At 41.5% G+C, this 12,735-nt stretch overlaps 1 protein-coding gene and 1 long non-coding RNA gene across 4 annotated transcripts in view; one reads left to right on the forward strand and one right to left on the reverse strand.

Annotated features, from left to right (window-relative positions):
* Positions 1 to 12,735, forward strand: part of gtf2ird1 (GTF2I repeat domain containing 1) — a 58,342-nt gene that overhangs the window by 32,612 nt on the left and 12,995 nt on the right. For all 3 annotated transcript variants that reach the window (XM_034177748.1, XM_034177746.1, XM_034177747.1), the window contains exons 11-15: positions 1,786 to 1,912; positions 4,466 to 4,509; positions 4,630 to 4,710; positions 7,069 to 7,230; positions 12,641 to 12,691. In XM_034177748.1, coding sequence (XP_034033639.1) covers positions 1,786 to 1,912; positions 4,466 to 4,509; positions 4,630 to 4,710; positions 7,069 to 7,230; positions 12,641 to 12,691 — 465 coding nt within the window. The remainder of the gene's footprint in view (positions 1 to 1,785; positions 1,913 to 4,465; positions 4,510 to 4,629; positions 4,711 to 7,068; positions 7,231 to 12,640; positions 12,692 to 12,735) is intronic.
* On the reverse strand, positions 940 to 5,321 carry LOC117516864. Its single transcript, XR_004562556.1, has 4 exons — positions 5,310 to 5,321; positions 2,401 to 2,403; positions 1,926 to 1,932; positions 940 to 1,091 (listed from the first exon to the last, which is right to left on the reverse strand). It is a non-coding gene; the product is annotated as an uncharacterized LOC117516864 (long non-coding RNA).

Genomic DNA, 12,735 nt, shown 5'->3' on the forward strand with positions numbered 1-12,735 from the left:
ATAGGTACACTTCAACTATGAGAGACACAATGAGGAAAAAAAAATCAAGGAAATCACATTGTAGGTTTTTTAAAGAATTTATTTGTAAATTATGGTGGAAAATAAGTATTTTGTCAGTAACAAGATTTCAACTCAATACATTGTAACATGATCTTTGTTGGCAATGACAGAGGTCATACGTTTCCTGTAAGTCTTCACCAGGTTTGCACAAACTGTAGCTGGTATTTTGACCCATTCCTCCATGCAGATCTCCGATAGAGCAATGATGTTTTGGGGCTGTCGCTGAGCAACACGGACTTTCAACTCCCTCAAAAATTTTCTATGGGGTTGAGGTCTGGAGACTGTCTTGGCCACTCCAGGACCTTGAAATGCTTTTTACGGAGCCACTCCTTCGTTGCCCGAGCAGTGTGTTTGGGATCATTGTCATGCTGGAAGACCCAGCCACGTAGCATCTTCAGTGCTTTCACAGGTCCCTCCGTGTTGTTCTGGGATTTTTGCTCACCGTTCTCATGATCATTTTGACCCCACGGGATGAGATCTTGCGTGGAGCCCCAGATCGAGGGAGATTATCAGTGGTCTTGTATGTCTTCCATTTTCTTACAATTGCTCCCACAGTTGATTTATTCACACCAACCTGCTGGACTACTGTAGATTCACTCTTCCCAGCCTGGTGCACATCTACAATTTTCTTCCTGGTGTCCTTTGACAGCTCTTTGGTCTTGGCCATGGTTGAGTTTGGAGTCTGACTGAGGCTGTGGATAGATGTCTTTTATACAGATAACGAGTGCCAACAGATGCCATTAATACAGGTAACAGGTGGAGGACAGAAGAGCTTCTTAAAGAAGACATTACAGGTCTGTGAGAGCCAGAAATCTTGCTTGTTTCTGGGTGACCAAATACTTATTTTCCACAATAATTTCCAAATAAATTCTTTAAAATTCTTCAATGTGACATCCTGGATTTTTTTTTTTTTTTCTCATTTTTTCTCTCATAGTTGAAGTGTACCTATGATGAAAATTACAGACCTCTCTCATCTTTCTAAGTAGGAGAACTTACACAGTTAGGGACTGACTAGATACTTTTTAGCCCCACTGTAGCAGAATGTGGAAAAAGTGAAGTGCTGTGAATACTTTCCAGGTGCACTAGAACCATGTTACCTGTGTGAAAATGAAGACAGGAAGTAGTAAACTACTAGCACACGCTAGCAGCATAAATCCATTCCAAAATAATTCAGTTTAATGAGTGTCTAAACTCAGATTCACCCAAAGAACTGAAATATTCACTCTTGTAATCCACGATGAGATTTTGAATTGAGTTCATTTTTAGCAAATACTTCACACAAATTGGTGCTAATGCCAAATCTGTCTCTTAAACTTACATTTAAGGGAATGAAAGTAATCATTGGGCTGGAAAAATGAATGCAGCTCTTTTATTTAATGGTGTTGCATAATCTAGAACATATCTGTTTTAGTTTATCGCCAAAGTAGAAACTGAGCTAGCCAGGTAGCTAAGCTAATCCGTGCAGTTGGGACAGTGCCTTAAGGCTGCTAGCTTGTCCAGTTAGCGTGTAGCTTGCTTAAAAAAATAAGCATGTTAAGCTTGATCTTGAGCTAGTTTAATTGAGGTGATTTTTAATTCTGAGTCAATGCAAAAATATCTATAAAGATTTTAATAGTATTTTATGTGTTTAGACATATATTTGTCAGAATATTTACCATTCATTTCTTTTTTATATATATCTATTTATACCTTCCTCGTTTATCTTCTGTGTGTCATTTGTCAAAGCTGCTGGTAAGATTGGAAGGGAGGATGGAAAACATGACCTGAGCTCCACACCTGAAGATGGCCTCCATGACAGTCTAAGCATCCCGCCAACCTCAGCTGAGCTGTTCATCAATCCTCACTGCAGCAGGTCAGCAACGTACCCAGACACTGGCGACACAGACCCTGATTGCACAACCATAAGCCACTTACGTAACCATACCCCAATGTCATAACCAGGCGTGCACATAACTGGTATTCATGGTGCTTGTGCGTGCTAAAAATAAATAAACAGCAGAAAACACAAGCGAAGTGCTTCATAACAGGAAAGCAATGACAGATTGCGTTTCCCTCTGTTGTGCATCAATGATGTTTAGCACACACGAGCACAATGACCACCAGTTATGTGCACCCCTGGTCATCACCACACCTATGCAACAATACCCTGACTGTGTAATTATATCCTCTTACATAACTGTACTCTGCCTATGTAACCATACCCACTTACGTCATGCTACCCACGCAACGTAACTATACCCCCCCCCACATACGTATACCCTGATGATGTAACTCTACTCCCCTACATAACCATACTCCACACAGACGTAACCATACCCAGCCTACTTAACCATAGCACACCATCTTTGTGTTGCCTTTCTAGTCATCCTTCCCCAGTGTGGGCATTAAACTGTTTAAACGTACTGTTTTATGACGATTATATTTGGATCCATATCACCAGCTGGGATGAACAAGAATCCATCTTAATTTCTATTAACACAATCTGCATTTTTGGCATTCAGAAGCTTCATTTCTTTTCCCTGTTGGAGGCTCATTGTTTGAGTGTTATGTTGAAGAATGGTGCCAAGTCTGAAAAATGGTTCTCATTTATTCAGCTGGCAGGAAGATATTTATTGAAAATTGTTCTGTTTAACCTAAAACATTAAATGAATACCTCTGCCAGTACCCAATATACTTGATCGATCTCTCTCTCTCTCTTCACCTTTTCAACTCATTTTGGGAATACTGGTGTGAGTATTCCTACTGAGAAATTAGCCAACAAATAAACAAATGTAACACTGGATTTACGCTCATTCATGTGAGTCATAGGCTAAAGAAACTCTTAGCCGGTTAAATTTATTCAGCTTTTCATTGTCCAGCGAAACAAACCTTACACAGTAAATTCTGCAGAGTAAAATAGACTTTGTAGAGCAGGGGGGCCAAGGTCGGTCCTCGAGATCTACCTTCCTGACACTCTTAGTTGTCTCCCTGCTCCAACACACCTGAATCCAATGAAAGACTCATTAAAAGCCTGCTACAAAGTCTTTCATTGGATTCAGGTGTGTTGGAGCAGGGAGACAACTAAGAGTGTCAGGAAGGTAGATCTCAAGGACAGAACTTGGGTACCCCTGCTGTAGAGAGTACAAATGGTCCCATTTGAAATGGTGTTAAATCTACTCTGTCATGGTATAACTGAACTCTAGAGTTGATCGACTTGATTTCTTATTATCATATAACTGATTTAACACTATAGTGGAGTTGATTTAACCCTGATGCAGCTGATTTAACATTGATGGAGTTGATTTAACCCTGACTAACACTTGGGTTGTCACAATACTAGAATTTCTAACTCTATACCAATCCCCAGAAAAATCCCTGATACTCAATACCATTTGTGGGGATGAAAACAAACTATAACATAAATGACACCTTACTTGTGTGAAGTACCTTGAGGCAGCATTGTTGTGAGTATTTTTAAGTTGTCTGCTATACTGCACTACAAAAACTCTGTAATATTATAGATATATTACTCTGTAATATATCTGTGTATATATCTATATATGTAAGATTTTGCGTGTGTGTGTGTGTGTGTGTGTGTGTGTGTGTGTGTGTGTGTGTGTGTGTATATGTCTATGACTTTGTCATATATTTTGTATAGGTCGTGCAGAAAAACAAAATAGATGAACGTTAGATAAATGAAAAATAATAGTGCCGATATTTTTGCAAATGAACACCTAATCTGATACTAATTTTTAGTGTCTGAGTATTGATTTTTTTTTTTTTTTTTGACAGCCCTACGTAGCACTATTATAGAGCTGATTTAATATTGTGATAGTTTAAAAAGGGGCCTAATTTAACACTGATAGTTGACTTAAAACTTAAAAGCGGAGCCACGTCCTGACTGCAGAGTACATTTAACTCTGCAGATTTAGTTGTGTAAGAGGTAAAGAATATCTCATGCAAACTCTGAGAAACCACTTCCAGACATCATCTGTAGTATGTTTAACTTTGGAGCCTGTTGTCACAAAACAATCACGCTGAATGTACTGCAATTTTAATTTTTGTTTTTGTTTTTTATTGTCAGTATGTGTCTCACTTACACAGAATAAATAAATTACTTTCAGTCCTGGGAGGGGAAAAAAGTGCTGCAGCTGTTTCTTAGATGGAATGTTAAATATTTTGTTGATAACTTCACTGTTCCAGTCGTAGAAGTTTAGAAAGTGACTGATACCTGCACTTTATGTGCGTGTGCTAATTACGCTGTTGAACTAAAACATCAAAAGTCCAGTTACAGTCCTTGAGCCAATTTATTTCATCCTTAATGAGTGTTTCTTTTTCTACCTTCAACATGTGATCATTCAGGATGACGTGACGTTAAAATCAAGTGTTTTTTTAAATTGTCTTTCTGATTTATTTCCCTTCACAGATCAGCAAGCGCTTGTGTGAGTCCTTTAGCCGACTGTGAAGCAGGTACGTTCAGATAAACCCAATCGATCTGAGTCCTGCAGCAGGAAACGCTGCGCGCCTTAGGGTGTAAAGCGCTCGGCCACACCCTGATGGAAGCGCCACTGAACCTTTCACTCCCCCCAGGTCCTTCCGGGGACTGCGCTCCCGTGAAAAGAATTAAAGCAGAACCTCCAGATGGGGAAATCATTCAAGTGACGGTGCCGGGTAAGTGAGAACACGCCACACAGCTGCTGTTTGCTTCTTTTGGTGGTTTTCATTAACCGGGTCCATGGTCTCATTAGCAGAACTGCAGGATAGTTGCTGTAAGAGAGCGCCTGCTCCAGATTCTTGTGAAGCTACAGGAGTAAATTTTCTCCTTAAGCAGGAATCATTTAAAGCCTTTTTTTTAACAGTTATGGTGCTTTTTTTTCTCTCTCTCTCTCTTTTGAAACATTTATTTGTCTTTTTATAACAATCTTTTCCAGCTCATTCAAAATTGATGGAACATTCCCACAAACTCCATGAACGATCGCATCGTATTGTCCGTCTGGTAGATGATATTTGTAAGAGGTTACACCCAACATATGAGACAAAATACTGCAACATGGCTGACAGCGTCTCCTGTGCACACGTCAGGATTTGCGGGGATGAAAAATCATGGCCAGTCAGCTTTCTAATCCAGTTACATTTCTTCTGAAAATCTGATGAGATGAGATTTCAGACCATAAAATATCAGGTAGATGGTGGCAAAATATTCGACCGTTTCACATTTGATGTATAAGTTCGCGCCCTGACCGCGTTGCTGCGCAGGCGCCACTAATGACGCTGTCAGCTGAGAGCGAGAGAAACTGGCGGAGTGACAACAATGCCGAACTGCGCGGATTTAATGGATTTAACTGGATCGATTGATGGATTTAACTCAGTGCAGCTGACGAGACTGAGAAATCTGTGGGTCTGCTCACAGAATTTCCAGTTTGGCATGAAGACGCTGTTGCTACGGTAAGCATGAACGAGCCGACCACCACGTTTCACAACGATTCACCGACCGAATTACTTACAGAAAAATAAACCGTGCATACGATGGAATTGGATTAGAATGGGAATAACCTAACGCGTCACCGGTAAAACTCTATTTGCAACCGTAAATCCAGCATGAACGGTCGCAAATCATCAGACACAACAGGGTTATTCCCTAATTAGTTGGCGTTTGACAAGTGTCCCACTGGAGGAACCCATGGAGCAGATTTAAGGGCAGGAAAAGGTGGATTTTTATTGTTTGTCTACTGTGGCGTCTTAAATGGCCGCTCTTAGATGATGTCATGGTAGTTGATTGGCCAAAATATCCACCAACTGTTGTCTGAAATTTAAGTGCGCAAATACAGCAACAGTTTTTTTTTTTGTTGTTTTTTATGCAGACTCCACAGACATGCCGGGAATTATCATCCCTGTATTTGATACGATTCAACTGAGTTTGTTCAGGTCTGATTGGTCTCACTCACTGAACACACAGTCGTCCAGTGAAGGTGGTTCAATGTATCTCAGATACTGTAAAAGTGTTTCCCAAGCCTGGTCCTTCTCGGCACCCAAAGTCCTGCACAGTGTCCAATTTTCCCTGCTCCAGCCGCACATAATGAGCCAAAATGGTTCTGAAGGTTTTTATACATCTGACTTGTCTTTACTGTTACCTTTCGGGCGTCTAAATACAGGTGCATACCTCATCTCACTGCGCTGAACAACAAGTGTTGCAGTGAGAGTGAAGATGTTCCGTTCTGTTCTAAATCTGTTGTGTTCCGTTGGTGATGCAACTGTTGATTGACTAAACACACTGGATTGGTCCCGGTAGATCAGGGACAAATGGAAACTGTGCAGCACTATGGGTCCCGAAGACCAGGATTGGGACAGGCTGCTGGAAAATATTGCAGTTAAATGGACTGCATTTATATTGCACTTTTCCATCTGCATTAGACACTCAAAGTGCTTTACAATAATGCCTCACATTCACACAGGCACACTCACACACTGATGTCAGGTTGCAGCTATACAAGGCGCTCACCACACACCGGGAGCAACTCGAGGATCCTCTGGACTCAAGCCCAATGCTTTAACCACTAGACCAGCACGTCCCTGGTTGATGTTTCAGATGTAATTCTGCTAAAGCACCACATGGTGGTGGTACAAAGAATCAAATTTTATGCCAAATTCAGAATTGTGTTGTAAATTATATAAAAATGGAACAGACTGCAGTCTTCCTCTTTATAAACAGCCATACGAACGTTTAAATCTGGTTAAACCACTTATTATCTACTTTAAACCTGTTTAGACCCTTTTAAAACAGGTTACATTGGATTAGAACAGCTTAAAATCACTAGTCCTCAGGCTCCCATGGACACTCTGATGAGTCCAGATCAATGTGGGAGTTTTTTTTTTTTTTAATGTTTTTTGATCCCTGAGTGTTAAAAAACATATAAACCCAGTGCAGTTTTTGTGGCTTCATGCTACTTAAAACATTGTTGGTGATCTTTGGCCAAACATATCACCATACATTAAAACTCGTGAAATGCTTTAAGAAAACTCATTCTGCAGATGCCACGTCAAGTGGGGAGGAGCCCGGCGAGTCAGCGGCTGAGCCCGTTGTGACTACAGCGTGTCCACCTACGGCGTCGCCCGCCACTCCTTCTGCTCCGGCTGCACCGCCCGCTCCTCCAGCTTCCACCGCTCCTCATCACCCGATGGACAACCACACAGGTAACTTCATCTCCTCCCACCGCCCTCACCTCATCTCATCTACGTCCTTCTCACTGCAGCTCGTGGAACGCCAGCCACGCTGGAGCCTCGCAGCGCTCTCCGCTCCCACCTGACAACTCTCTGGCTGTTTTTAACGAAAGCTAGATAAGCTTTCACACGTATGAGATCAATTTTCTTAGATCCTTCTTCTTTCAGTCTTCCTCCACCCCAAATGATCCCCAATCCTCTCCACCCACTAGTCATCCTGACCCCGCCCATAAGAAAGCCCGCTATCCAACTGTGACCTAGTTGACCTTCCCCCAGTTTTAAAAACACCAGTTCTTATCAGGAAAATGCACCATGTATCAGCAGCAGGCATTTGAGGGATTTGACAGTTGGGTCCATAAATATTTGGACATCAGTTTTTATGGTTTTTGGCTCCTCTCACAACACATTGGAACGTTTGGCAGCAGATGCTTTGACTATCTGTAGTTCTGAACCCACAGATGCCACCAGGTGCTGGTGATGTTCTGTCAGGGTTCCTCTGCAACCGTTTTCAAGTTCCTGTTTGTTCTTGAGGCATTTTGCCTTCTGTGTGTCCTTCACTAAATTATTCAGATGGTTGACTTCATTACAGATCATTCATTCATTACCTTGAACCAGTCTTCGGTTGTCAAAGTGTTGAATTTATCTTTGAGCTCGAGATGTGTCTGGGAAGACCTTATGGATTCATGAGATTGCTGGGCAGAGGCGTTTGGAGATGCTGACATCTTTGCAGGTGAACAAAGGTCCAAGTCTTTAGGGGCCTGGTGCAATGTATTTAGCTGTGTGGTTGTATGGCTTGGATTCTTAACCAGGGACCTAAGGTGATGACTGGATGTCTTTGGTACCACGTCTCTGTGGAGGATACTTGGGTACTTAGAAAACAGGCGTTTTTATCTTCAAATAGTGAAAAAATGAAAAAAACAAAAAAAGAGCTCTTTTGTGTGAAAACCTCAGGAAGACCAAAAACAAAGCTCCAAGGCACTCTAGGAAAATTGAATTAAAAAGCCTTTATTGTGGCATGGCTGTTGTGAAAGTGTAGGAACACGGACCCACAACAGGGGGCGCAATGAACGGACAATGGAGAGAGTAAATAACAAGATTTACTACTGAAACAAGCACGAGTAATACAACAAACACAATTTGGGGTCGAATCCGCTGGTGTCGTGTGGGCAGGCTCGAAGGTAGGAGACGTCTGTCTCAGTCGAACCGGAACCACCCAGATCTCCTCTGCCACCGAACCCTGGAAATACTGGAACCGCCAAGTCCCGAATTCCCAGGTGGCCACTGCCTCCGCTCGTCGGATCCAGTACTGCTGGCAGGAGAGAGCAACAACACACAGGAGTGGATGAACGCACCCAGTAACAGAGAGGGGAGAAGCCGCCTCCACCTCTTGGCAAAGTATAGCAGGAAGGTGAGTACTTATCCAAAGAATGAGGTTTTCAGTAGTCACCAGTCCTGAAAAAGGTTTTAACAGTCTTAGCTGATGATGCAATGTATAACTGCAGAGAATACTACCTTGGTCTTAGGCGATATCTCGGCACTGAGGTGGAGACACCGTCCTCCTGATATACCTCGGTGCTGAGTAGAACAGCTGTGTCTGGTGATGGGTGACAGCTGTCACCCAGGCTACTCCCATGATGCGGCAGCGCCCTCTGGTGCCTGGAGCCCGCACTCCAGGCAGGGCGCCCTCTGGTGGTGGTGGGCCAGCAGTACCTCCTCTTCAGCGGCCCACACAACACATGGCTATATAATTAAAATACGCACCGACGTGTTTCGGCCCAGCATGGCCTTCTTCAGGATATCAAACAGGTTTTGCACAGGTGTCACAGGCCTCCTTTAATAAGGAGGAAGCTAGTACACGCCTACACTCAGATAATTAGAGGAGATTAGAAGTGCCTTTTTAGAACAACAACAATGGAAAGACAAAATACAAAAATACAATACAGTATAGTCTATGTACAATATAATACTATATAATACAGTTGATTTAATTATATGTAATGCAATCGCTCAAGTGGTAAACCCCAATGAAACAGGGCGGGCACCTCCTTGAACAATCTAGGTCACAAGATACATATATCATAAATATGGAGAGAAATCTATGTCGGTGTTGAGGCCTGGATATTCAGTTGCTTTTAAGTGTATAATCCAATAAGTTTCACGTTGTAGGAGGAGAGAAAGTCTGTCGCCACCACATGATTGTTTTTCAATTGTCTGAATGACCATCACTTTTAGTTTATTGACATTTGTGTGTCCACCCATGTGATAGTGGACTGCCATAGGGTAGAGTGGATCTTGCTTGTGTATGGCGCGTTTATGCTCTGCAAGTCTGTCTTTAAGTCTCCTTTTAGTTCTTCCAGTATAGAAACATTCACACTGCAATTTATATACCACAAAAGATGTATTGCAGTTGGCATACTTTTTTAATTGAAATTTCTTTCCTGTGCGGTCTTTGAAAGATGATGATTTGTCAATATTGGGGCAATGATTGCAATTGTCACAAGGGAATGTTCCTTTGGGGAGCTGAAGCCATGTGGATAAAGTAGCAGGTGGCAAGTGCCTCCTCACCAGATGATCCTTAAGAGTGGGAGCACGTCTATAACAAAAAGCTGGAGGATCAGGGAACACGTCCTTTAGATGAGCATCACTATCAATAATGCTCCAATTTCTTAGTATGCCTAAGTATTTCAAAGTATGCCAACTGCAATACATCTTTTGTGGTATATAAATTGCAGTGTGAATGTGGATGTTTCTATATTGGAAGAACTAAAAGGAGACTTAAAGACAGACTTGCAGAGCATAAACGTGCCATACTGAAGCAAGATCCACTCTACCCTATGGCAGTCCACTATCACATGGCTAGACACACAAATGTCAATAAACTAAAAGTGATGGTCATTGAGACAATTGAAAAACAATCACGTGGTGGCGACAGACTTTCTGTCCTCCTACAACGTGAAACTTATTGGATTGTACACTTAAAAGCACCTGAATATCCAGGCCTCAACGCCGACATAGATTTCTCTCCATATTTATGATATATGTATCTTGTGACCTAGATTGTTCAAGGAGGTGCCCGCCCTGTTTCATTGGGGTTTACCATTTGAGCGATTGCATTACATATATTTAAATCAACTGTATTATATAGTATTATATTGTACATAGACTATACTGTATTGTATTTTTGTGTTTTGTCTTTCCATTGTTGTTGTTCTAAAAATGCACTTCTAATCTCCTCTAATTATCTGAGTGTAGGCGTGTACTAGCTTCCTCCTTATTAAAGGAGGCCTGTGACACCTGTGCAAAACCTGTTTGATATCCTGAAGAAGGCCATGCTGGGCCGAAACACGTCGGTGCGTATTTTAATTATATAGCCATGCCACAATAAAGGCTTTTTAATTCAATTTTCCCAGAGTGCCTTGGAGCTTTGTTTTTGGTCTTCCTGAGGTTTTCACACAAAAGAGCTCTTTTTTGTTTTTTCATTTTCACCATTTGAAGATTAAAAACGCGTGTTTTCTAAGTACTGAATAGCACCCCTATCTCCAACTGAGCACCTGTGCATAAAGATTTAAAAAAAAAAACTTTTTGATTTCACAATTTGTGGATCCACGCAGCACTCCCTTTTCGATTTTATCTTTAAAAAAAGGATACTTGGGTACTGTTGGAATGACTTGTCAAACAAGCGGTTACTTCTGGAGACTCTGCAAGGATCACATTACATTGTACAGAAATGTCACCTACAACATTTTGGTAATGTGTCACGTTCCTCTGGGCATGATCCAGCATGTAGATGCTTCAGTGTTGAGGTTCCCAATGGTGGGAGAAGACCAAGGACACACCCACGTTTCACCTGTCTGTGTCAAATAGATGGCTATTTTTGAGAGTTTAGGATACATCGGCTGTTTGCCTGAGTGGTTGCCATCCATAACCAAAGCGGTTATGCTGTGATATGGATGCGTTGACGTGCAGCACCATGTTCCAACCCGTTTGGATGTTTGTGAGTTTAATATTTACAGGCTGCTCTTTGAAGCTCATGTTGGTTTCAGCTGCAGGATGTTGTGAATTTATGAATACAAATTCTTCCTTGTCCAAACATTGTGGTCCTGACTGTGTGAGGACACAATTTCTTGAGACTGATTCATTGTGCACCTTTCCTGATGTCCTGTAGTTCTGCTGCCCAGAAGACATTAGACCTTCTGGCCTTATTAGAGACCAGTCTGCTTCCAAAGACTGTCTGGACTCCCACGTGCTTCCTCCAGCTAACACTCTGCTCTCATTAGACCCAAACAGCCTTACCTATCAAACCGTAGATAACTAGAGGAAGGTTACCGAGAACATTGGAGTAGACGACGCTCTCTTTCTGAACACCAGCAGCCTCATTAAAAACCCTTCAGAGTGAATTTATTGGACTTCAAACTGTCCTGTTTAAATGACATTAAAGAGTGGCGATGGGAGGCTAATAGTCCTTTAAATATACATTTAGAGTTATGAACATTTCTAAAACTTTCTGTCCTATGTTTGATTGGACATCAGAGTTTGGCTAAAAACCCACGATACACTTTTATGTATTTAAATTAAATTTTTCTGCATCTGAAGGCTGTGTTCAGTTAGAGAATGAAGAGTCTACTCGCTGTGGTCTTGGTCATAAGGTTTTGTTTTGGTGATTTGATTGTGGTTTGTTTAAGTTTCCTTTTCTTTCAACAATGTCCCCTGAAGGAATGAAAACAAAGGTGAGTTCACCAGACGCCACACTGATATTTTGAATTTAAAAGGTTAATCTGTTAGGATGAAAAATAAAACCTGATTTATATGGGGTTTTTTTTAATTGATTTACAAAGTTTAACCTGAAATCAGTGTTTCTTGACATCCTTTCCTGAAAACATCTTAAAATTACCTAAATTTGGGTCTACAATTACGTCATTCCAGAGCATCTCATGAAGGTCCAAAACAGCAGGACGAATTAAAACTTTTATGTTCATTCATCTACGTTTTTGTCAGGTCTTTTGTTTTTTTATAATCAGTGATGCTTTGAGGTAGAGTGAGTAATAATATTTAGGATGCTCAGGTCTACTTAATTTTGCCCACTGGACACCAACATCCAGTTAGAGCTGTACAATGTCAATGTCTTAAGAAGGCAGTTGGTGTTTCAGGTGTAATTCCACTAAACTGCCATGTGATGGTGGTGTGCACTATATAAAATTGGTGTTTCTTTATGGAGGAGCAATGATTGGCAGGAAGCTTGGTTTCTCCTGTGTGACTGTCAAAAACACGCAAGTTAAGTTAATCTTCCTGTGTTGGTTTGTGGCAGAATTGAGTTATGTTAGTAAACATGACCATAGCGGTATGTTTACATCACTGATAGTTTCTTTTTCAATGTTTCTTGCAGCTGAAGCTCTTCCTCCCAGTGCAGCTGTCCACAGCGTCAGATCTTCTGAAGGTAGTGTGGATAATTGATGGTCGCGGGTTCACTTATAGGTCTCA

This window comes from Thalassophryne amazonica, chromosome 9, assembly GCF_902500255.1.
Source record: "Thalassophryne amazonica chromosome 9, fThaAma1.1, whole genome shotgun sequence".
Classification (NCBI taxonomy): Eukaryota; Metazoa; Chordata; class Actinopteri; order Batrachoidiformes; family Batrachoididae; genus Thalassophryne; species Thalassophryne amazonica.